Source organism: Saccopteryx leptura, chromosome 2 (genome assembly GCF_036850995.1).
Source record: "Saccopteryx leptura isolate mSacLep1 chromosome 2, mSacLep1_pri_phased_curated, whole genome shotgun sequence".
NCBI lineage: Eukaryota > Metazoa > Chordata > Mammalia > Chiroptera > Emballonuridae > Saccopteryx > Saccopteryx leptura.
The window spans coordinates 362989728-363015297 of NC_089504.1; the positions used below are offsets into that span (position 1 = coordinate 362989728).

Genomic DNA, 25570 nt, shown 5'->3' on the forward strand with positions numbered 1-25570 from the left:
CGACCACGTTGTTTTTTGGGGGTCGTCCTGTAAGGTGGGCGAGTGCTGGTGCCGCGGCCTCGGGCCGCAGTGCGCCTCCCTCCCACACAGTACAGGTCCGAGGTTTCTGGGAAGTCGCCCAGCAGCCTGTCCCAGGGCGCATGGCAGATGTCCGCTCCCTGGGAGGGACTCTCAGCCGCTCCGTGTCTTTCAGCAGGGGAGCTGGGGGCCCTCCGGTCCGGGATGGCCGGACTCCCTGCTTCTCTTCTGAACGCGTCAGGCGCGGAAATAAGGCGTGTGGAGTATGCGGGGTGAAAGGAAAACGCTGGAATGTGGGAGCAGAAACAACTGGAAATCTCTTAGAAACATTGCCAGTTGATGTCTGCTGGGCAGCCCCTGGTGTTCCCTTCTCGAGACCCCTTTAACAATGTTCCGGTTATTTTATGTGCTGTGTTGGTCCTTGGATGCAAGTATTCTTCTTTCTGTTATTTATATATTTATTTGTTTATTATTAATTCATGCAACAGTCATTGCTTTTACTTACCATTTCATTTTTTTTTCCACTGAAATTCATAAAGCACATTTTGTAATCTACAGTACTGCACTTCCTTTAAACGTGGAGATTTTCATAGAGTTTTTTCTAAATAACTTTAGGGAATCAAGAAGAGGCTGGATTAGGATTGTAGGGGGAACTGGACGGCAGGGAACTCTTTACGGACGGACGTAGGAACGCACGGTGATTGTGCCTCCGTCCCAGAAACCCGGGTTCATTGGCCCCATCACTTTGCTAAGATCATATAGAGTAGAAAGTTGGTGTCCCTTAGTAAACCTAACCACTTTCCCTTTCAGTTTTATTGTATCAGAAGAGGGGAAAGCAACTGTAATCTTAGAAGGAAATGTGTTAATCGCTTAACATTGGAAATTTACAGAAAGCATATGTAACTATTTTTTTTAAAGGTGTATATTCTCTGAAAGGCCAAATGAATGAGACTTATCCCCCCCCCCACCCGTTCCTTCCGGCCGCCACCGCCTCTTTGCCTCCCCGTCTGTTTCGCTCTGTAGTGTAGAGAAATGCGTTGATTAGACCAACAGGTGCCTGGAGCGCCGGGGCAAGCTGGCGGCGTGCCCACATGCGTCAGCCGAGATCCTGTGTCACTCCGCGTTCTGGGGTATCGCCGTGTCCTTAGGAGGGAAGGGATAGCCCGGGTGAAATACATACTGCAACTCCTGAGGGATTAAGTGTGTTTCCTTTGCTTTATAGTTCAGAATTTTACAGTTTCTTTGTTTGGGAGTTCTCAGATTGCTTAATGATTTCTCTAGCCCCTGTCCCCCGCCGCCTCGGGACCAGATGGCTGTAACAGCGGCATTTGAACCTCCTGTCGGTTTGCCAGTTTTATTGCTCAACATGTGGTATAACCTTTTCTTTTTGAGTAGTGTATCCTTCTTCTGCCGTGGAATCTCAATAAAGAAGATTTTACTCATTTCTGGCCTTTTGCAAATGTTCATGTTCTAATTCTTTTTTCGTTTTCCTCTTCAAATCATGGCATTTAAATTCTTTGTAGCATTTTAGGAAATTGCTTCCGAGGCAGGCTGTTGTCACTGTTGTATCGTAGTGTCAGCAAGCGCGCCTGTTTTGTTTTGTACTTGTGCAGCGTCCACAAGAATTTAGTAGTATGATAGTTGTGTCCATATTCAATTCTGCTGAGGAGTACTAGCAAAATAGATTTCTTTACTATTTTTAAGCCCTCATTTACTTTTCTGTTTTGCATCTAAATAATCTGTTCATATGAGTACCCTTTCATTCCCTTTCATGCATTGATGGTTCTTCAAAACTGGCCTTGAGAATTCACTTTTTAAAATAGTTTTTGTAAAAATGGAATTACAGTCATTGGTAACTGTTAGGGTGGAAATTCCCTTGAGCTTATTTGGAGATTTTTCTAGAAGGCTCTCAACTTGACCTTGTTTTAGTGAATATGTTGGCCAAATTACAAGCCCCAAACTTTAGGTATATTAGGGGTTTTCCCTGTTTGGCAAATACTAAGCTGATGCTGAAGTCAGACAAGACACTGGGAGATGTGTGGGGGCTGGGAGAGGGGCTCGATGCTCGGGTGCGGATGGGAAAGGGGGTAACTGATGGAGCAGTAGGAGGTGGGGGGCGCAGGACCGCCAGCAGCCGGTGGGGGGACTGGGTAGCCCCAGGTAGGGAAGAGGGAGAGGAAGCTGCACCTGTCCGCAGGGCCGACGCTGGTAGGATGACTGTTCTGTTAGCCGGCTTTGGTGTTAGTACAGTAGGAGGCCCTGTCCGGGACTGGAGGAAGGGTGCAGACTGAGGAGATGTCAGAGGTGTGAGCGTGGACCGGTCAGAAACCCTCCTGAGGACGGGCCAGTCGAGCGGACCCGAGAGGGAGACCCAGAGCGTGGACCGGGTCAGACACCCTCCTGCGGACAGGGGCCAGTCGAGCTGACCCGAGAGGGAGACCCAATCAGACCGCCTGCCGGGGAGCGGGAGGGGCCCGCAGGAAGTCAGGGGTTGTCCGTGCGCCCTGAGCCCTCTGGTCCCGCAGGAAGTCAGGGGTTGTCCGTGCGCCCTGAGCCCTCTGGTCCCGCAGGAAGTCAGGGGTTGTCCGTGCGCCCTGAGCCCTCTGGTCCCGCAGGAAGTCAGGGGTTGTCCGTGCGCCCTGAGCGCTCTGGTCCCGCAGGATGGCATCTTCCCGCGGAGCTTCCCTGAGGCGCCCACGGAGAAGGTCAGACGCAGTTCCGAGATCAGTGCGGGGGTGGTGGGAGCACTGCAGTGGGGCCGCGCGGGCAGAGGGTCGAGTGTGTGGAGAACTGGCAGCGTGACCCACAGGAGCCGGTGCCCAGAGCAGAGCACGGAAGGGGGCAGGAGCCCAGCCAGGCGCCAGGGGGCCCGAGCGTTGCCCGAGAGTGCCCCAAGGTGCGGGACAGCGTGAGCCCCGTCCCTGGGGCAGCGGGCAGCCCGGAGCGTCTCGTGCTGGAAACTGGCATGAGGAGGTTTGCATCCGGAAAGATCAGTGACGATTATGTGAAAATTGGTGGTGGGAGGATCGATGCTGGAGGTGGGAAGTTTTGGGAGGCAGTTTTAATCCAGGTAAAATCAACTAGCTGCCGGGGTTCAGGAGGCGGCCCTGAGGATGGCAGAGAGTGGGCGTATTTGAGAAACACGTACGGTCAACGTTCTGTCTTTCTGGGACGTTTCCTGGGCGGGAAGAGGGTTCTAACTGACCCTGCCTCCATGAATGTTGGCTTTATGCTAGATCGATTCAGTCATTCTTTATTAGTTCACATGCAGAGGGCCTGTCCAGGCTTTGTGTTTGTATTTCCAGGCAGAATGCATTACCTCTTTCTTTTATTTTTTTAAGTACAAAATGCATTGTCCTTATAGACAATCGAGAACAAACAGAAGAAGGTAAGGAATAACAAACCACCTCACAACTCTCTCTGCTCAGGGATAAATATTATTATAACTACTTTCTTGCGTTTCCCTTTTATCTCTTCTTCGGAAAGCAGCGTGACAGATTGGGACCTGCCGGCAGGAGAGAGGGTGGCCTAGCGCATCCTTTTTGTAGCTGGTCTGAACCATTGTGACTTTCTGAGCTGTTTTATTTACCTAGAGGACATGGTTCTGTGGGCCTCTGATAAATGCTAAATGACCTTTTATACGTTTTTATTATTCTTCTTTACGGGTGGTGCTGTCAGACACAGCTTAGTGAGCAATGGCTAGAGTAACGGTCAGAGAAGACCATTGCCCCCATCACCACACGAGCGAAAAGCCACTTCTGAGGACTACCAGCACGCACATACACTCGTTACTTTGAACGCTCGTGGGGGCGGGGAGTCAATGGGAACAACGGGTCTTACTGGATTGTGGATTCTCGGTACGGCATCAAGCGTGGGGAACATGAAAGAGGAGTGGCTGGGCAGGCCCCCAGCCCTGGGACCAATCCGTGAGCGGAGCGGGAGCGCGTGGGACGTGGAATGCTGTTGGAAAAGCGGCCCCTCCCGGCACCTTATTTATTTATTAGGTCGGCAGCCCTCTCGGCGTGATCTGAGATTGACGGAGACGTTATCTTGGACCTTGGAAGCTGTGAGGTTGGGGTGACAGACCATTGATGGACGGGAGCAAATTCTGACAAGGCTCACAGGTGTTTGCTTTTCCACTGACGACGGCGGAAAGAGTGTCAGGGTCGTTATTCAGCGTAGGGAAAGGAAAAATTGTCCCTTGTTGTCAAGTTCACTGTTTTCCCAGCCTGACAAGCATCTCGAGAACACATCAACTTTCTCGCAGGGTGTACTTAATGAAAGGAGGGGCAGAAGTTCATCACCTGGGTCCGGTTCTGAGTCCGTCTGCTTTGGGGGTCTGTGTCGTGTTAGTTCATAAAACCCAGTGGTAACATACGTGTCTAGTCTTTCAGGGGGGTTTATGTGCATAGGCTGTATCCGAGCCTCATCTCTGTGGAGCAATCATAATTATCTAATAATACAAAGACATAATATCATAGAAAAGCAAAAATATTAAAATAGGCACCTAATAAATATTTGTCCATTGGTATAACTGCCCTAGATTTTAATCATGTGATTATGAGAGGGGGAAATGATTCATTTAGTGTTCTATTCAATAGGCAGAACTATTAACTGATTCTGAGAGAGAGATTAATATAAATTATTTATTATGTGTATATGGACTGATAAACACGTAAGCCAAGGACACTCTTTCTATGATAGGCAAATTATTTTATAGGTGTGACATGTATGAAATGAAATGATTTGGGGTTCTCAGCCTGACAGTGAGTTATAAATAATCTCACTACACCTGTCTACCTGACATCTTCCCACTTTCTTACAGTAACAGACTTTTTCTTTCTTACAGAAAAAAAATAATACTTGTGATTTGGGTGGGGCACTATGTTGTTGTATCTTCCCACCAACACCCTTCCTGTGCTCACAGGAGGGTCACCTCCTGTCCTAGCCGTGATGACTACGGCCATGATGGCTCCAGACTTTTCTTTCGGAGTTGTCAGGGGCTAAACCTCCTGCGAGGGTGGCCAGGGGCTGCCCGCGACGTTTTGCATGCTTTTTGGAAGGAGCCGGCGTGAAGCAGGAACAATCTGTTGCAGGAGAGAAAGCCCCATTTTATCTTAATTATTATTATTATTTTGAGAGAGAGGCAGGGAGAGAAAGACAGGAACATTAAGTTGCTCCTGTATGTGCCCTGACCAGGGAATCGAACCAGCAACCCCTAGACTCCAGGACGACACTCCAGCCGCCTGAGCTATCCAGCAGGGCTTAATTTTATTGATTTTTAGGGAGACAGAGAGAGGAAGGGAGAGGGGGGAGGGAGGGAAGCATTAATGTGTTGTTCCACTCAGCCATGCATTCTTTGCTCCCCGTGTGGGCCCTGACCAGGGGATCAAACCTGCAGCCCTGTCACTGCAGGATGGCGCTTTTAACTGGCTGAGCTAACAGGCCAGGGCCCGTTGTAATTTCAGCTAGCTTGGGCTGGGTCTTTGTCTGTTTGTTGTTGTTTTTACTATTGCAACCCCAAGAGCCGTAAGTAGTATAACAGACCGTAGGACTGCTGGAGGGTAAGAAGTACGGAGGATCATCTGACTGATTGGAAGGAACATATTGAGGCTAAGAACTTGAATAGAAAAAGCCAAATTTTAAAATACGAAGAATTCCAAAAGATGGATGGATTTTAATGAAGAAAGGAGAGTGAAAAACTTCTTTTGAAAATGCAACATAGAAAAGTTGTGTGCTAAAGGGGAAAAGCATGTTATTTATTTCTGTGCCATGCACTGCTCAGACATTAGAAACTTTTACAGCCTTCATGTATTAGGACCCTGGAGACAAGAGGTATAGACCCCCATACAGGGGTGACTTAAACTGCAGAGGCAGAGGGGGAGCCGTGGACGTAGCGTGACCCAAGGAATCAACATTGGGTCCCTTCTCTACTTCCCTTGAGACCTGCTCTGTGGGCACAGCAGCCTGAGAGAAGGGAGGACATATTTTCCTGGGCTTTAGTTTGTAAAATCCCTGGGAAGGACTCTCATTGGCCCAGTTTGAATCAGATCCCTACTTGGTAAACCAATCACTGTGTCGGGGGTGGGGGGCGGAAAGCAAAGGTACTAGGCTATGCGGCCAATGAACAGAGCCTTCTAGAAACACAAGCCCGGCCCGAGTTGCTGTGTCTGAGCAGCTGTCGGAATGGTGTTCGCTACAGCCTGTTACTTCTGATGGTATTCAAAGGGGTAAGGAAGTATTAAAAAAAAAAAAAAAGGACAAGATCATATTTATAATCTAACGGTGGTAATACGTCCCTTGTATTTTATTTTCAACACCTATGAAAGGCGTTTTACTTCACTCCAGAAGGAGTCGGGTCCAACTGAACTGATGATAAAGTTATTTTTTAAAAATTATTATAAAGCACAGGAAAAACTGTGAGTAGACTAAAGCAAACTATAGGATCTACAGGATTTAAATTTCCCACCTAAATGTACAGAGCATGTCCTGGAAATGTGCTGTTACTCCCTCAGCCGAGGCAGCAAAGCTAGCGGAGGCGTTAGAGAAGGAACGTGGAGAACAGAACAGGGTGAGTCCTGCTGCTCGGGGCCCGGAAGCCTCGTGGAGCCCTCGTGAGTGAGCGTGAGTCCCGGTTAGAGAAGGGACGTGGGGGACAGAACAGGGTGAGTCCTGCTGCTCGGTGCCCGGAAACCTCACCGAGCCCTCGTGAGTGAGCGTGAGTCCCGGTTAGAGAAGGGACATGGGGGACAGAACAGGGTGAGTCCTGCTGCTCGGTGCCCGGAAACCCCACCGAGCCCTCGTGAGTGAGCGTGAGTCCCGGTTAGAGAAGGGACATGGGGGACAGAACAGGGTGAGTCCTGCTGCTCGGTGCCCGGAAGCCTCCTCGAGCCCTCGTGAGTGAGCGTGAGTCCCGGTTAGAGAAGGGACGTGGGGGACAGAACAGGGTGAGTCCTGCTGCTCGGTGCCCGGAAGCCTCGTCGGGCCCTCGTGAGTGAGCGTGAGTCCCGGTTAGAGAAGGGACGTGGGGGACAGAACAGGGTGAGTCCTGCTGCTCGGGGCCCGGAAGCCTCGTGGAGCCCTCGTGAGTGAGCGTGAGTCCCGGTTAGAGAAGGGACGTGGGGGACAGAACAGGGTGAGTCCTGCTGCTCGGGGCCGGGAAGCCTCGTGGAGCCCTCGTGAGTGAGCGTGAGTCCCGGTTAGAGAAGGGACGTGGGGGACAGAACAGGGTGAGTCCTGCTGCTCGGGGCCGGGAAACCTCACCGAGCCCTCGTGAGTGAGCGTGAGTCCCGGTTAGAGAAGGGACGTGGGGGACAGAACAGGGTGAGTCCTGCTGCTCGGTGCCGGGAAGCCTCCTCGAGCCCTCGTGAGTGAGCGTGAGTCCCGGTTAGAGAAGGGACGTGGGGGACAGAACAGGGTGAGTCCTGCTGCTCGGGGCCCGGAAGCCTCCTCGAGCCCTCGTGAGTGAGCGTGAGTCCCGGTTAGCGTTGTGTTCCCGCAGATGCGGCTTGTCCTTATAGAGTCACACACTCGGGGACGGGAGCTGCTGCCACATCGTGGCACCCCGGAGCTCAAGTGACACAGTCCAGACCTCAGTTCCCATCTTTGGGGGGCTGCTCTGCCTGAAACGTCGGGGAAAAAATAGTATATATTTTTTCATCCAGATGAAATAATTCATCAGAATTCCTGAACTATGAATTTGCATGTATACACACACACACACAGACTTGAGAACTGCCAAGATCGTTATTTATACAGGAGTCTCTGTGTTATAAAAATAACACCCACCAGCATTTAAATAATGCTCTTTGTAATTGGAATCCTCGTTAGTCCTGTGAAATTAAGTTAACAGTCATGGAGGAAAGGGTATTTCAAATACCTATCGGACGTGTTTGAATATCGGGGAAGGGAAGGAATGTGGACAGACAGAACGTTTTAATTGCATGTAACTTGAACTAATTCAATAAAGAAAATATATTCTTATAGGCAAAGAATTTTCTAACACTTATAAATTATGTATTATTTTAAAATAAACGTAACGCAGTCTGTAAATAAATAGACGTATCTCTTGCACCGATGGTTTATTTAATAAATTCCTCATGGAGCGCCTATTTTTACGTAGCTTTTTTTAACATTAAGAACATAAATTCACACATCTCAGGAAGCCTGCCATTTAGATCATCAGATAAGAAAAGTTAAATGCTTTTAAATAATGGCACTATTTAAAGTAATAGAGGAGAAGCCTATATCGGTTAGGGCGTGATCAGAACCTCAGAACTGCTGTGAGTGGCCCCAGGACCTCAGCGGTCCCTGTAGTACCTACAGTTGGACCTGTACCTGGCTCTGAGCTGACGCCAACCAAGCCGTCCATCAGGACACAGAGGAAAGGGGGAGCGATGTGGAGTCCTCAGAGATGAGCCAGCGGAAGCTCAGGAGAACAGACTGGGACTGGCTGCCTGTCACCCTCCCGAGCCTGCTGCAGGTGGCCCGCGGCAGAGCCACAGGTAGGCGTGGCCCGAGGCGGTGAGACACGGGCGAGCTGGAACAGGCTGAGGCCTGAGACCCGGTCCGAGCTGGAGGAGGGACAGCTCCAGCGCCACTCCGAGCCAACCAGGGTGAACCGGCAGATCCAGGGCTGTGTGTGAGCTGCAGTCGGGCTGGACCTCACAGACACGGCTGCCGCCTCCTGTCCGCCTTCCAGATGTCCTGTGGGCATCCCCCGTGGCCAACCCTACCCTCCCAGTCCCCGGGGAGGGAATTCCAGGCAGCGCAGGTCCAGCTGAGCTAAAGTGACTCAGCAGAGCCTTCGTGGCCCACAGCCTTGTAGGCGCGGCACCCGTAGACACCTTCCAGCCCTGTTCACTGCCAGACGGAGCAGCAGTGTCCCACGTGACGAAACCGTCTTCCTCACGACCTCAAACTGGCCTTGGAGAAGGCCACTGTGTACCTGACCGGCGTTTCTCACAGGTGGATAAAAGCAAAGCTGTGTGTATTCCTGACAATTAATGCCTATAACTTTGTAAAATGTGTCTCTCCCAGGAACTTTTTCTCCAGAGAGTATCAAGGGCATTCGTTTGTACTGTCAAAATTACAGTGAAATTTACTGTGGAAAATCTTGTAGAACTACAGCGTAAGAGAACTGTTTCACTTTATACTTAATATTTTCTTTTTTTTTTTCTTCTTCAACTTCTTTGCAGTTCTTTGAGGTGCCATTTGATTCAAACATGAATAGGACAAAGAACAGACCTCTGGTTCGTGGACAGATCAGGTAATATCGTGACTGTAACTCATGTTACAGAACATTCATCTGCTTGTTTGTCCTGAATGATTTTCCCCGTCTTCTGCTTTGAGTTGTGAATTGAAAATAACGCACCCCGGAGGGCCATACTGGTTTGGATACACAGGACTTTTTAACTCTTAACTGAGACATACAACCAAGCACTTCCGGTGGGTCTGAGACAGGCAGTTCTGTTGTGGAATGTAACTCACGCGATAGATTTTTTTAATTCAGTTCAGTGTTGAGCCAAGGACTGGTTTCACTTGTCGTGGCTGTGGGTAAAATCATTCCATGAACACCAATAATTTCCGACAAATCCACATCGGGTCACAGGAGAAAGCTGTGTTGGAAGCCTTGTTTTTTCCAATAAACTGATAGTGCTGTTTTCTGCCCAGTAAGTCACTGCCTCCATGTCTGCCCTCGCCACTGAATTCAATTAGGTAGAACTAAAAGGCACATGAATATTTTAATATCACTAATGGTTAATAATTAAACGTGTCACTTACTAGAGACCTCAAAAGCGACACTGAAAGTATTTTTTAATTCCATAGATGATCACAAAGCAAGAAGAATAAAAAGAGCCAAATGGTTGGTGCTGAGCAGTCTAAATCAGGGAAGTCTCTCGTCACACGTCCGGGCAGGGCCGTCCCTTGTGGCGCTTAGAAATCACTGGGGCAATAGTTCTTGTGGATCAATTCATCTCACATATGAACTAAAACAATAAAAGAAACAAGTATAGTCAGTAAGTCTATGTAAAAATGATTTTTAATATTCACTGCTTTAGCCATTCAGTCCTTAAATGAGTTTAAAATACCGTTTCATTGAAAAGAGCCTTAAAGCCAGATGAAAAGATAGAACAGAAGATCTCATCTACTGATACTTTATTTCCCTTTAAAAATAGAAATGATGCTACCTGCAGTGTTTATGCTTAGACCTGTGACTGAAGGCAGGTTGTTAGAGGGAGCACGCAGGCTCCGTGACCCGTCTCGAAGCTAAAGGCGGCTCTTGTCACCGGTTACATCACAGGTGGGTTCGTAGCTTATGTGGGAGTTCTGTGCAGACATTCTCCCCCAGCAGAACTGCTCTCTTCTTTAGAGCCAGTGGAGCTGTGGGGCAGACCCAGCAAGCGGGCGGCGGGCATGCCGCGGCATCCGGGGAAAAGCGGCCCTTCCGCGAGCAGCTCGCCCGCTTAGCCCGGGTGGTCCTTTCCCGCGCTCAGGACAGCAGTCTGTCAGCGCCCTGGCCTTGGGAGGGGTGTGCTCGCTGCCCTGCTCTGCCTAGAGGGAGGCGACCATACAGCTCTCCCTCCTGTTAAACTCGCAGCAATGTCATCTTTGATCCCCAGCGGAACCTCATTGATGGTAACCTAAGCTGGTGTTTTAGAGAGCAAACTGTAGGCCTGAAAAACAGACTCACACTTATTTTTATATCTAGGATGTAGTTTTATTAAATAAGTACAAAGAGATGTTACGAGTATGGGGTAGAAATCTTGCATTGAGAAGAATGATTTTAAAACTGAGGATATGAATATTGTATATATATATGTACATATATATACATATATATGTATATACCTATATAGTTACATATATATACATATATGTAACTATATTGTCATTCCCTTTCAGAATAGACTTCATCTATTTGTTTTGTATTTCCTTCTTTAAAAAAAACAACAACTGAGGACATTATATCTTGTCAGTTAGTGTTTACTATAATACAGTAATTATTATCTATACAGATATTTTATGAGTGGATGGCTATAGGGGTATAGTAGAAAGGCTTACAGAATATCCATTAACATTTATTTCTGAGCTTTGGTGGTTCTCACGTGCGTAATGGCTTTTGACATTTAAGTACAAAGTGTAACCAGTTTGTTTTGAAATTCTCTTCCTGGTCATTGCTACCATTTGCCATTTGATTTGGGCTGATACACCTTGTTGCATCCACACAGCTTCTTTACTTGTTTACAATCTGGCATGTGAAGTATGAGCCCCTGTCAGCATAGATCTGGGGAAGAAATCTCAGCAAGACTTCTATTGACAGCTAGTTCAGCGTTTGTACATAGCTTGGTTTCTATCTATTCTAAAGTCATCGTGCAAACATTTGTGGAGAACAGCCTGACCAGGCGGTGGCGTAGTGGATAGAGCGTCGACCTGTGATGCTGGGGACCCAGGTTCCAGGCCTCAAGTCATGGGCTGGAGCATAGGCTTGTCCAGCTTGAGCATGGACTCACCAGCTTGAATGCGGGCTCACCGGCTTGAGCGTGGGATAATAGACATGACCCCATGGTCGCTGGCTTGAGCCCAAACGTCCCTGGCTTAAACATGGGTCACTGGCTCAGCTGGAGGCTCCCCTCCCCCGGTCAAGGCACATATGAGAAGCAATTGATGAACAACTGCAGTGTCACACAGAGTTGATGTTTCTCATCTCTCTCCCTTCCTGTCTGTCTGTCCCGGACTATCTATTTCTCTCTCTCTCTCTCTCTCTCTCTCTCTCTCTCTCTCTCTCTCTCACACACACACACACACACACACACACAATTATGGAGAAAATATATTTCATTGACTTTTTCAAGTGATTGCAATTTACTTTGAAATTTTTTACTTAAGAAACATATGCCTGGACTAGTTCCGTGATTTCTTGAGGACCTGGGCAGAGATACCCTAAGGGCCCTTTGCTCCTATGGACCCGTCAGGCACATCCATCCTCTGCGCTCTTAGCCTTCTCTTCTTGAAACACATGGTGGGTGGGTGGCCGCCGAACACTGTGCAGGGCTTTCTGTTCGCTGGTTTAATGTATTGATTTATCCCAGAAAGGGTCCGTGGTATCATAATCCTATTGTAGTGAAATCGAGACGTCGGTAAGGAAAGGCAGGGTTACAGAACATGGGATTTGGGATAAATGATAAGATCAGAAGAAAAGCGTATCAGATTTACCTCGTTAATAAGGCTGAACTGTAACTCTCATTCTGCCTGCCCTGGTGACCTCACAGTTACATCCCTCACAACGAGAGCCAGAGAGATGATGCTAAGTCCCCCTGCCCCGCCCCCAGTCCTCAGGTGGAGGAAACTTCGGGTCCAAGTGTTAAGAATACCCAGCAGACAAAAGTCTGGCCCCGTCCTTCTGACCCCCCACCCTGAGTTCCTGGTAACAACACATAACTCGCTCCAGAAATATCTTGTCCGTGAGAAGAAAACACCCCTCAAAGGGAGCCCAAACTCCTGCCTCCTCTTCAGAGTAGGAAGAGACACTTGGTGATGACATTAGAGGAATGTCCTATGGACTTCTGTAGAGGACAGAAACGGCGGAATTCTAATGCATCCTGGAGCAAGCCAGAGACAGCACACCCAGGAGCGGGGTTCTAACGCATCCCGGAGCAAGCCAGAGACAGCACACCCAGGAGCGGGGTTCTAACGCATCCTGGAGCAAGCCAGAGACAGCACACCCAGGAGCGGGGTTCTAACGCATCCCGGAGCACGCCAGAGACAGCACACCCAGGAGCGGGGTTCTAACGCATCCCGGAGCAAGTCAGAGACAGCACACCCAGGAGCGGGGTTCTAATGCATCCTGGAGCAAGCCAGAGACAGCACACCCAGGAGCAAGCCAGAGACAGCACACCCAGGAGCGGGGTTCTAACGCATCCCCGGAGCAAGCCAGAGACAGCACACCCAGGAGTGGGACTCTAACGCATCCCGGAGCAAGCCAGAGACAGCACACCCAGGAGCGGGACTCTAACGCATCCCGGAGCAAGCCAGAGACGGCACACCCAGGAGCAGACAGCTCCGGGTGAGCACCATTTCCACTCTGGGGCCTGGAGGCCACTGGGGAACAGGAGGCTGCGGCCAGACAGGGCAGCCCGAGGCTGCGTGGGGAGCGTCCTGAGCGGCTCGGCTGGTTCCAGGGGAAGGAAGGAGCAGGGCAGGCGCGTGTGGTGTGCGAATCACGGATGCTGGAGCCAGAGATGACGCCGGGGAACGTGGCGTGGTCGGCATTTGCATCTGCCCAGGACAGTCCTGACTTACACCTGTCGTCCAGTGGGATTATGGGATAGTGTCCCTTCCCAGGCTCGCCGGTGTCCTGTCTGGATAACAGGGTGCCCTCTGACAGTGAGGAGTAGGGTCACAGAACATCCTTATTCTTTAAGGCAGTTTCGTGCCCATTCCAATCGCTTGTTTGGGGCAGAAGAGGAGGAAATGCGTGTGCGGAGAGTCGTGACGCATCTCAAGTCGACGTGGTCACGCAGACCTCTGTAAGTTGCTTTCCGAGAGTGACACCTGATGTCTCTATGCTTTCTTATAAATTGGAAAAGATGAATAAGGTTAGTGGACTTGTGTGACATCCCTGGCAGAGAAGTCACGGCTCTGAGTGATTGTGTCTGAAGAAAGCTGGGCTAGGGGCTCCCTTCTGTCCTCCGGTGAAGAACACACCTTGGGAGCCACGTGTCCTGTACCAGCAGCTCACACCGAGGCCGAGTCTGTGGGGTGGAACGGAGGCAAACCCCAGAAAACCTTCTTTTCAGGCGGTCCCACTGGGTGTAATCCAACTTGACTCTGGTGACAGGGGAAACTTAATGAGCAATATTGTTTGAATTTATATTGTAGAAAACATCTCAGTTTTTAGATATTCTTCATATGGTGATGAAACATGTCATGAGTCTGAGCATGGGCGTCATTGAATTCATACCCTCTCTTTGCATACCCTCTCTTTCTCCCATGTTGGAGGACCCTAACTCCAGCCATGTGCATCTCATATGTAATACTGTTGAGAGATAACAGATGGATAAAATCATGGTAAATAAAAGTTCACTGTTGGGAAATGGGTTTAAAACTCTAGAGAAATGTAAAATTGTTTTCAGAATTTTTATCTCTTGATTACCTACAGAAAATGCTAATTCTGATGTCCACCATATCACAATAAAAAGGAAAGAAGGGAAGGAAGGGAAGGGAAGGGAAGGACACGTTCAGACTCGCCCCAACTGCTGCGGAGACACGGAAGTTACTGGTTCTCCTGCTTGTCTGCTCTGGAGAGCACCGTGGCTTCACCGTAATTGCCCGTGGCGCACAGAGACGTCCTGTTGCAGCTTCTCTTTACCCAGATGTCATTCCTGAGGAATCACTTGACCCCGTGGCTTTGGGCTTTTTACTTCTGCCCTGGGGCCTTTGTGGTAGAATTATTTATCAGAGTCTTTAATGGCTTGGGGGCCACTTGGTGAATTTGAGTACATCCTACCCCCCCCCCCCCAGCGCCATCACTCAGGAGAGTCGGAGTCAGAGCGCATTAGGCACCGTTTGCTCCAGCATCTGCGTCTGAGGACGTCTGTGAAGCAGCGCTCCGGAAAGGCAGAGCGGCGCTGCTCTAAGCCCTGGTCTCGTCCCGGGTCCCCTCCACGGAGTCTCCCTGTTTCCTCGGGACGGACCACCCCTCCCCTGAGGCTGAGCGTTGGCACGCAGCGCGGCAGCCCGAGGGACCCACGCTGCTGGCGGGACGCATGCGTGCGTGGGTGTGTGGTCGTGGGACGCCGGACGCGGGGCAGGCGGAGCCACGGCGGGGCCTGTCTCTGACCGCTCCCGTTTCTCTGCCGTTCCCACGTCCTCACCAGTGCCTGCCTGCCCTGCACCCCCGTGTGCCACGTGGGTGTGCGATACCTTGAACACCTTCCACCTGACGCAGCCCCGTGGCTACTTGTAACATCGGATCATGTGTCAGGAGGATTTAGTAGTGTCAGGGTGGCCGTGAGGAGGGGTCCGAGGGACAGCTGCAGTTACAAGTGGACGCCCGCCGTCACTCTTCCTGAGATGCGCCTCGGTTCTGCTTAGGGGGACCGAGCGTTCTGCTCCAGCAGATCACAGCTGCCAGAACCTGACACCGTTCCGGAAGGTGCTGGGGTTCCTGGGGCCTGTGGGAGCCCGTCTCTGCCTTATGGCTGCATGCCCTAAGACCTGGACATCGGCTGGCCTGGGCACCAGTGTCCGGCCCAGACTCCCCTTGGGGTCTCTCTCAGCACCCCTCCAACCCCACTGCCCCGACGGGGTCCTTTGCTTCTGACTTAATATTCGGACGAGTGTCCCTTCCATTTTAGAGACCAGTCTGTGGAGGCGGCCGCCACAGAGCACTGTTCTGCCCTCAGTCTGGACCAGCCTTCTGGGAAGAGGGGCCCGCGCCCCACTGCGCGGGGGGTTGCTAGCGGCCACCCTCTCTGCTCTTCCCGGCTTCCCTCCCTCTGATTGGCTCTTCCAGTCCCATCTCACCAGAACTGACACATCGTCCCCATGGCAACCTGGGCCTCATCCCCCCCCCCCCCCCCCCCGTGTCTTCTAGCCGAGGCCTCTCCCGGTTCCGAGGCCTTGTGGGAGTGAGTTTGATTGCCCGAGCTTGGGCCAGAGATGGCATCCCTGGTGCAGTCAGCCCCGTGTGGCAGTGGAAAGGGCCCTAGGGACATTTGGGGGCGGACAAAGGTCGCTAAGGCCACTCCTTCCTGGGCCGCTTCTGCAGCACCCGAGCAGGCGCTGGCTCTGCTTGGCGTGGCTCCGGCCACCGTCGCCTCCCGCCCAGGACACACACTTCTGATCAGGCCCGTTTGTGGCCTGCAGTCAAAGCCGGAGGTAGAAACGCTGAAGTTGGCCATTTGCGGAGTCATGTTCTGCGGACGACACACAGAGGACTGTAGCCTCCGCCTCATCCCCCCCCCCATTGGCAGGGAAATTCGGGGTGTTTACCCGTTCTCTCAAAATTGAAGTCTTCTGTTTCATGCCCTCCTCTTTGCTTTTAGGAAGGACAGAGGGTGACAGACACCTTTCATCTGCCCTCTTCATCTAGAGTGAGGTCCTTCAGACTTAAATTTCCAGTGTATTGGTATTTTATACACACACACACACACACACACACATATATATATACATATAATATATATTTTAAAGTAATGACCTTTTCTCTGGTCTATCCTAATTAAAATTAATCTTTTCTGAGAATGTCAAGACCTGATGTTCCTTCTATATATTTTAGAATTAAATAATTCCCTCGTCTAATTCAATTCATCAAGAACGTATTGATTACCTATAATGTCACCAGCACGGTCCGTTCTGGCTTTTATAATACTCAAAAGGCTTATAATCTCAGTGGAAAAAAATTCATCAGATGCATAAAAGGCTTAGCAGACAGGACAGAGGAGCCCGCCCATGCGTACTGAGGGAAACGAAGGAATTTGGAACACACGAGAAGTTCTGTGGGAGGTCAGACAGACCCAAACACAGAGGACAGACCAGACGGGGAGCGCTTCCTGCAGCAGCGGCCGGGCCGGGCCGTCTTCCTTGTTAGTTTAAAACACATCTGTATTTGGGTTATGTCCCCTTTGATTATCCATTTTTCAGCTTGGTGCTGTTGACAGGGAAATACGACATGTCAGCATTAGTTTTTCCAACTTAATGGATCAGACGAGAGCGCCCGGGACTTGTGAGCGGCTCAGGGTGTGGGCTGTGGGCGGGGAGATGGGGCGATAGGGCAGAGTGGAAGGTTGTTTAGAGAGAGGGTGACTTTCAAACAACTCGGGGTCGGCCTGCCGGGTACCTGGTTTTCTCGGTGACGGATGGAGATGGAGTTTTCAAAACGAAATGGATTATTTAGCTGCCATTATTAACCCTAAAGAATAGGGTTTAGCTTAAGTATTATGGGGATTTACAGGAGACATTTTTCACATTTACTGAAGGTTTTACCAGTAAGCACTTAAGCAGATGTAAACTGCCGGCCGGCCGCAGGGGAGCGGTGAGCGGTACTCAGCGCCCGGCCGGGCCAGCGCGCCCGCACAGCCCCTGAGGAGTGTCAGGGCGAGGCTCTCGGGGTGGACACAGTGCAGATGGCAGAAGAACATAAACATTTTATAAGTATAGGAATTTCTTCTTTTTTTTTTTTTAAGCGTGAGCCAGCCCTTGGAAAGTGGCAGGAAGAACATATTTGCTCTCAACTTAGTCATGGTGGTGCCGACAGAGAGAACTGTGTTCTGAAAATCATTCAACATTATGAACCACAATATAAGTCAATGAAAAGTGCTGGCAGCCACCAGACACGCCCAGTGGTCACAGCGGATGCACAAGAGGAGCCTCTTTCGGGCGTGAGCATTTGCTGCCAGCCGTCCCCGGGGATGGGGGAGTCTTCAGGTCCCCTGTCCCTTTGTTATAACCATACAGCATTCAGATATTTTAATAAATATGAAGGGTTTAACACTCAGATCACCATAACTAACTGGGTCGCTCGTAGCTTATGTATTGTGGGGATTTACTCGAGAAACAAGTCCGAGGAGCAAACACCTTTTACTGGTAACCCTGAGCTGATCGTCTAACGTCCCGTCACGGTGTTACCACCTTCCCCTCTTCTCAAACAAGCTGAAGTGGCAGGACCTGACAGGACCTGTGCCCTTCCCGGTGACGGCGTGCCATGGGCCGCAGGGAGCTCTAGGACAGCCCTCTCTCTTCCGCATGGTTCGCGTGGCTCTGAAGCTTCGTTCCAGCCGGGGTTTGGGGGACCAGCCCTGGGGCCGGGGGGTATGAAGGTGAGCAGTACGGAGTGCGGGCACTAAAACGGGTGGGGTGCGGTGCGATGGGCGGGCCAGGCCAGGGGCCCTGAGGTCACAGGACTGTGAGGGACAGACAGGAGCGCTGCCCGTGTGCAGACCCCCGTGGGGAGGGCAGAGGGCGGAGGAAAGGCCGAGGACCCGCTGGATGCAGAGGCTGAGCCAGAGGCTGAGCCAGAAGCGGGGGTGAAATGCTCCCAGGAGGACAGAGAAGCTGGGAGGTGAGGATGGGGAGGGTGTGGGTGTCGGTTCTGGTTCTGAGCGAGGGAACGCAGAACGGGCCACACCCTGGCTCCTGAAGACCCAGTTTCTCGTTGTGGTTGTTGGTTTGGCCTGCTATACTTTCCTCATTAGCTGACATTCAAAAATTAAAAGTTCAACAGAAAACCCCCAGATTTCTGGGCTTTTTTGGGCACATTTCTTCATGGTGTCTGAAGAGCAGTTCCCACCGTCTTCTCCACCCTGAGTTCTTCTGATGGGGCACAGCTCACCCCTTGGTGCCGCCAGCCTGGTCCCTGTGGACGTCTGCGTTTGCAGACATTGTCCCAGACCAGAGGCCCCGGCCAGCGCGCGCGCGTGGGCAGGAGATGGAGCCACCTACGCTCTGTGCAGGTGAATTAAACTGCCTTTTTCTACTTTTAGAGAGGGAATCTTATAAATGAAAAAGGGGGTGGTGTTTGAGAATTAAACCCTGTGGCTCAGCCAGGTAAAGGGAGTCAGCCTGTCTCCATGTGGCAGGTGTTAGGGACCAGGGGTGACGGAGGAATTCAGTGTGTGTGTGTGGGGGGGGGGGGGTCCCTGAGCTCCAGGAGCTTTGAGGAATACTCTGACATTGGGCCACTCCTCTCAGAAACTTGATTTTTCATGGGTGGGATCAAACAATAGGAATCTCCCATCTGAAAATTCTAGAGTCTTTGTACAAATAGCATATTCTTCTTTTAAACTGAATTGATGTTGCCCAACTCAGGAAGGAGACCATCGCTGCTCTCTGGTGTCGAAGGCTGGACCTCAGGGGTCAGCAGTGGGGTGAGGTCATCTGAGCTTTTGTTTTTCCCCTTATCTCCCTCTCCTAGGCTGATAAAATTCCTGCCACTTTCAAGGGGTCATTCAGCTCAGAGTCCCTAGTTTTTTCCTTGAAAAAGAAAAGTTTCTTCTAATGCCACAGTCCCCATGTTCTGAATATAATCGTACCAGGATACCTTTAATATTTTTTTAATTTCTTTTAAGAATGTTTAGACATTAATTTTTAAGCAATTTAACATCAATTTCTTCTGAAATTGATAGCTTTTCAAACATCGCTGTAGTTTTCTTTTAAAATTCGTTCCATGTCCCCTTTTCCTTCACATAGTCCTTAATTGCAAACTTACATCAGTCCCCTGCTACCTTGCAGTGTCGAGAACTTGAGACTCACTTCTTCAGAAATAGAAAACTCCAAAAAACGATTTTGGGGAGATGGTTTTAGAATCATTATCTGTAGAGAACTTCCCCAAAAACTCAGGCCAGAGCTCAAATGTCAAATTTACACGCATAGTTATAGTTAAGTTGGCTTGATTAATGTTTGAGGTTTTCTTTTGTTTTGAAAGAAAGGAAATTTTATTTTGTAATTTAAAAACTATTTATTCTGAAACGATGACCCAGAAGTACGAGGTTAATTTTTGTGTAAACCAAGCTACCTGCAGCGCCGCTTAAAATAGAAAGCTTTTTTGATTTCATATTACATCTCATAGTCTTCTCTGACAGATTACTTAAACAGAAAGGCCATATTTCTCTAGCAAGTTATTTTAAAAGTCAGGCCATTTAAATTGCATTTATTAAGTGCAATAAATAGGAATCGAATTGAAGCTTGTGTATTTCTATCTCGTTCATTCCAAATTTTTATAGAAAATTCCAGATTGATTGAGCTACCAAGGATTGGTGTTTAGTAAACAAAGAAAGGTTACGTTCAGAAGAAGGAATAAATAATTCATCAAAGTGTGTTGACATGTTTTCCCTCGCTCGCTCCTGGTCTGTTAGTTTCTTGTCTGCGGTCGCCCTCGGGCAGAGAAGGCGGAAGCGGAAAGCTCCCATGCGTTGAAGCTCCGTGGAACGATATCTCAATTTAAAAGTGTAATTCCATGTTGGAGATGAGTTGGGAAATAGATCATCATTCAGCCCTCAGCATGAGCCATAAACCTATTTGCATGAGTGAGTGAATGAATGAATATAAAATATTCTCTTTAGTTCAAGAAAATCACTAGATTTTTTCCCCCATCACACCCTCCCTGCACCCCCCCCCCCCATTCTATGGAGCTCTTTTCCTCATTTAAAAATGGGCTCCGTTTTATTGAAAATCAGATTTCTTTTTTCTTTGCAATATCATCATGCCCCACTCACCTGCTTTTCCGATCTCTTCTGTATAAATGTGCTCCAGGGAGAAGCACTCACAGAGATACTAATTTCTCTGCTCTTAGTGAAGGCCATCCAGCCACTATTCTAGACACGCAGGAGCTCCAGTGTGCTTTAAAAATGCTGTGCCTTGTGATCGGTCTAGTTTTCCCTGGTGCTGGGTGGTTTTGCTTGTTTGTTTTTTGCAATGTGATATAATAGCATTAAATTCTTAACGTAAGGTTATACTTGATGATAAAAATGGTTTTGCCGTTTTAATCCATAGCCATTGTTTATAAGTTCTAATTAGGGGATGACATTCTTGAGTACCTCCGAACGTATTTTCATCTTCTAATCCAGGGGTCCCCAAACTTTTTACACAGGGGGTCAGTTCACTGTCCCTCAGACTGTTGGAGGGCCATACTATAAAAAAAACTATGAACAAATCCCTATGCACACTGCACATATCTTATTTTAAAGTAAAAAAACAAAACGGGAACAAATACAGTATTTAAAATAAAGAACAAGTAAATTTAAATCAACAGACTGACCAGTATTTCAATGGGAACTATGCTCCTCTCACTGACCACCAATGAAAGAGGTACCCCTTCCAGAAGTGCAGCGGGGGCCGGATAAATGGCCTCAGGGGGCCGCATGCGGCCCGCGGGCCATAGTTTGGGGACCCCTGTTCTAATCTATGTTCCTAGGTCTTTTGAAGGTGAAAAAATAAATCTGTGGAAACGATTTATTTCAAGTTTTTCTGCCCCTACCTCCAACGTGGTTGAAGTAGATCCGTCCTATTGAAATACATCGATCTGTGTTATTCACCTGCTCTTCTTCTCTTACCTGATTTCATCGTTTCCGAGTGTGACGTGCTGGCGTTTATTTGTTCACCGTCTGTCTTCCTTTGTGGACCCCCCTGCGCCCTCTCCTCTGTTCACAGCTGTGGGCCCCCACGTAGCGTGGCGGCTGGCTGCCCAGACACCGAGAAACGGGAGTGAGTAAATGAGTGCGCAGATGCACACTAAGTGCTTTTTCTACATCATCCTATTTGATTTTCAACTCTACTTAGGGAGTAGCTCCTGTCTTACAAACGAGGAAGCCAAGGCCATCGCATTGGACGATTAGTTTGAGATCAAATAAGACCACACAGCTCAAAAGGGTAGAAGGCCATCTCCCCTGTAGTCTTGTCCCTGAGGGTTCCTGTGTGTCAGCCCGATGGACTTGAGTTTCAGTCTCCCCGAACAGAGGAGCCCGGTATCCCCCTTCCTGTGTAGTGAGGAAACGAAGGACCAGAGGGGTTCGATAATGGGCCCGCTTTTGCAAAGCTGGTCAACATCAGAGTCAGACCTTGAGCTCAGACCACCAAGTCCCTGCCCACCATGCTTAGCCCTGCGGCTCGGTGGACCCCAGAGTCTAACAGTACTCATCAAGAATACCAAAGCGGTTTCTAGAAGACTTTTTTGGTATGAAAGTGTTCCAAGAGACGCGTAGTCAAGATGGTGCGGTGAGCCCAACACGCCCACCGCCCAGCATCAGCAGTCGCCCACCGCTTGCCACGCTTGCTCCATCTTATCGTTTGACCCCAGCACGCGTAGCTGTGTGGCGCGATTCAGTCAGGGTCGCTGGAGCAGAGAAGTGCAGGGGGCACCTCGGTCAGCGGAGAACAGAACAAGTGTGCTGCCCTGTGCCCTGTGTTCTTCCCACCGGGAACATGTCAGAAGCCACCTGAAAGCTGGTGACCTCACCAGGCCGGCCGTCATCAGCCCTGGAGGTGGGGCGAGGATGCAGGACTCCTGTGGGTCAGCCACACCGGCCTGGGCCGGCGGGCAGACCTGGCTGCCCAGGGGAAACCACACTGATGGGTCTCAGGCGTCAGCACACCCCCAAGTCGCCTGGGTCCTAGCGAGTTCCCGGGCGATGCAGACTCTGTGGGTCCCGGCCCGTGTTAGCTAAAGCCACAGGTTCTACCAGGAAGCTCCAGCTCCGCCCTCCGCCCTCCGCCCTCCGCCCTCTGCCCTCAGCTCCGCCCTCAGCTCCGCCCTCCACCCTCCGCCCTCAGCTCCGCCCTCCGCCCTCAGCTCCGCCCTCCACCCTCAGCTCCGCCCTCCGCCCTGCACCCTCCGCCCTCAGCTCCGCCCGTGCCCCCCCCCACCCTCAGCTCCGCCCTCTGCCCTCAGCTCCGCCCTCCACCCTCCGCCCTCAGCTCCGCCCTCCGCCCTCAGCTCCGCCCTCCGCCCTCAGCTCTCCGCCCTCAGCTCCGCCCTCAGCCCTCAGCTCCGCCCTCAGCCCTCCGCCCTCAGCTCCGCCCTCAGCCCTCCGCCCTCAGCTCCGCCCTGCGCCCTCCGCCCTCAGCTCCGCCCTCCGCCCTCCGCCCTCCGTCCTCTGCCCTCCGCCCTCCGCCCTCAGCTCCACCCTCCGCCCTCCGCCCTCAGCCCTCTGCCCTCCGCCCTCCGCCCTCAGCTCCGCCCTCTGCCCTCAGCTCCGCCCTCAGCTCCGCCCTCCACCCTCCGCCCTCAGCTCCGCCCTCCGCCCTCCGCCCTCCGCCCAGGGCCGGCTCAGCCTGCCTTCCTCTTGTTCTGCCTCTGGAATTGGACCTGAGATTAGCACTTGAAATGAAAGTGAGCTTAAATGGCAAAAGGAGCAAAAAGAATTTGAATGGCAAAAGGAACAAAAAGGCTAATGAAAAGGATTTTTAAAGAAAAAAGCAAATTTTAAATAACACTCTAAATAAAGAATGAATGATAGAAGAATAATTCTGGGTCGGTGGGTGTGTCTGTGTGTCTGTCTCTCTGTCTCGCTTCCTCTCTCCAGGTTTGGGAAACTTTTCAGAACCCTTTTAGGAACAGGGAGAAGCAGGTGGGTTTTTTGATCAAGAATTGAGCAGTATGATTGGAGGAAGAATATATTTTGAGTAATTGACCTAAAATAACAAAAATTTGTCATTGACAAAGTTGCCCTCCAGGACATTGAGAGCTAGCTCTGACTTTTATGAGTACTGAGGCAAAAAAGTCATAGTTGTTTTTAACTGAGATGAGAAATGACACTTTTCTAATATGTTTCTGTGTCAGAAATAGAGCTCTATTAAAACAGCTAAACCTAACTTTAAAATCACCATGATATTTCAGGATTCCATGGTAAACTTGAAAATGTATTTTACTTGATATATTTTCTCTTTATCCCAGAATCATTATTCTTGCAGCCCTCGCTACCTACCTGCAGTTCCAAAAAGAATTCTTTGCTTCTTTTCCTGATGTGTTTTCATTGTGTACAAATCCTGCCATTTATCTAGAGAAACTTTTATCTAACTTTTACTCTGCCTTACTTTAAAGGCTTTAGTTAACTTCTAAATCTATGTAAAATATGATACAATTGTCCAAAACAAACAAACAGACATCTCATAAAAAGAAGACTTGAGAGGGACAAAGTGGAGCCAAAAATAATAGACCTAGAAATGCAAACCACAGTCGCCCTCCTGTCAGTCTGCCTGAGAGCCGGGGCCGAGGGCGCGCCTGCTCTGTGCTGAGTCCAGTTGCTCCACCAGTCCTTCTGGAACATCTGCACGGTAGGTTAAAGAAAGGCTAGGTGAAGCCTGTTTCTTTCAGCTTGCATTTGATACATTGTGTGGTGGTATGCTCAGGGCTTGAACGTGGGATCATAGACATGACCCCATCAATGGTGGCTAGCTTGAGCCCGAGGTCACTGGCTTGAGCCCAAGGTCACTGGCTTGAGCCCAAGGTCACTGGCTTGAGTAAGGGGTCACTGACTCAGCTGTAGCCCCCCACCCACCCGTCAAGGCACATATGAGAAAGCAATCACTGAACAACTAAGAAGCCGCAACAAAGATTCATGCTTCTCTCTCCTTTCCTGTCTGTCTGTCCCTGTCTGTCCTTCTCTCTCTCTCTCTCTCTCTCTCTCTGTTTTTGTCTCTCTCACACACACACACACACTGAAATAAAGAAACACTAAAAGTAAGCAACAAAACCACAATTCAGTGTGTTCTCAGTTATGTTTTAAGTAGATATATTACTAGGAAAAAGGTGGAAAGAAATAAAACAATGTTTCCCTGAATTACTAATTTAGAATTTCTTCTTTGTGCTTTTTGGTAGTTGCAATTTTTCTGAAACAAACATATATTACTTTTATAATATGTATCAGGGAAATAAACTTCAGAATTTGCAATTGGCGAACCTTTGTCCATAACATGAGAAACCCCCACCATTCACCAATTCGGGGCTCCTAGTAGCAGGAGGGGGGGGGCTGGAGGCCTCCAGGTGCTGAGAATGAGTGTGACTGCCTGGGTCATATTGTCATTTTCATTTACATGCCTTGTCACCCTACTCAGTTTTTATCTATGCTCCGGAGCACGCTGATTGAAACACCAAAATTAAGCCTCCTAATTTTCGGTGATTCCGAGAAGGGTCAGACATTAAAAACTTCCACATAAATTTGCCTATCTCAATAAATTAAACTCATTTGTGCTTTTCTGAAAGGCCTTTTCATAACACTGATGCTTTTGAAACCGACTGGCTTCTGCAGACCTTGGAGAAGGAGTGAACAACCTTCTTCCTCTTCTTTTTTCTTTTCACACAAGGTCCAATTGAGGAAAAGTAAAAATGTTTATGAGTCACATTTTCTTCCACTCAAAATAAAAGTAGCTTTTTAGAGTCCCATAAGGAAAAAAAAAATCTGTTCTTATAAGCTATAAGCTACATTATTGAAAGAAGGACAGCAGTTATGATTCTTTGAGCTGCTTTTTAACCATCTAAATCCCAGGTGTGACTGTGGATGCTCAGGTCTGACCGCAGATGCCCAGGTCTGACCGCGGGTGCTCATGTGTGACCGTGGATGCCCAGGTCTGACCGCAGATGCTCAGGTGTGACCGCGGGTGCTCATGTGTGACCGCAGGTGCCCAGGTCTGACCGCGGGTGCCCAGGTCTGACCGCAGGTGCTCAGGTGTGACTGCAGATGCCCAGGTCTGGCCGCGGGTGCCCAGGTCTGACCGCAGATGCCCAGGTCTGACCGCGGGTGCCCAGGTGTGACCGCAGGTGCTCATGTGTGACCGCAGATGCCCAGGTGTGACCGCAGGTGCCCAGGTGTGACTGCAGATGCTCATGTGTGACCGCAGATGCCCAGGTCTGACCGCAGATGCCCAGGTCTGACCGCAGATGCTCAGGTGTGACTGCAGATGCCCAGGTCTGACCGCAGATGCCCAGGTCTGACCGCAGATGCTCATGTGTGACCACAGATGCCCAGGTGTGACCACAGGTGCCCAGGTCTGACCGCGGGTGCCCAGGTCTGACCGCGGGTGCCCAGGTGTGACTGCAGATGCCCAGGTCTGACCG

The 25570-nt window shown here is 49.9% G+C and overlaps 1 protein-coding gene across 2 annotated transcripts in view; it reads left to right on the forward strand.

The window, feature by feature from the left end:
• COX10 (cytochrome c oxidase assembly factor heme A:farnesyltransferase COX10) overlaps positions 1 to 25570 on the forward strand; it is a 106193-nt gene that overhangs the window by 68459 nt on the left and 12164 nt on the right. The window contains exon 6 of one of the 2 annotated variants that reach the window (XM_066364918.1): positions 9216 to 9286. The exons of the other annotated variant lie outside the window; for it this stretch is intronic. Coding sequence (XP_066221015.1) covers positions 9216 to 9286 — 71 coding nt within the window. The remainder of the gene's footprint in view (positions 1 to 9215; positions 9287 to 25570) is intronic. 2 annotated transcript variants of the gene reach the window in all.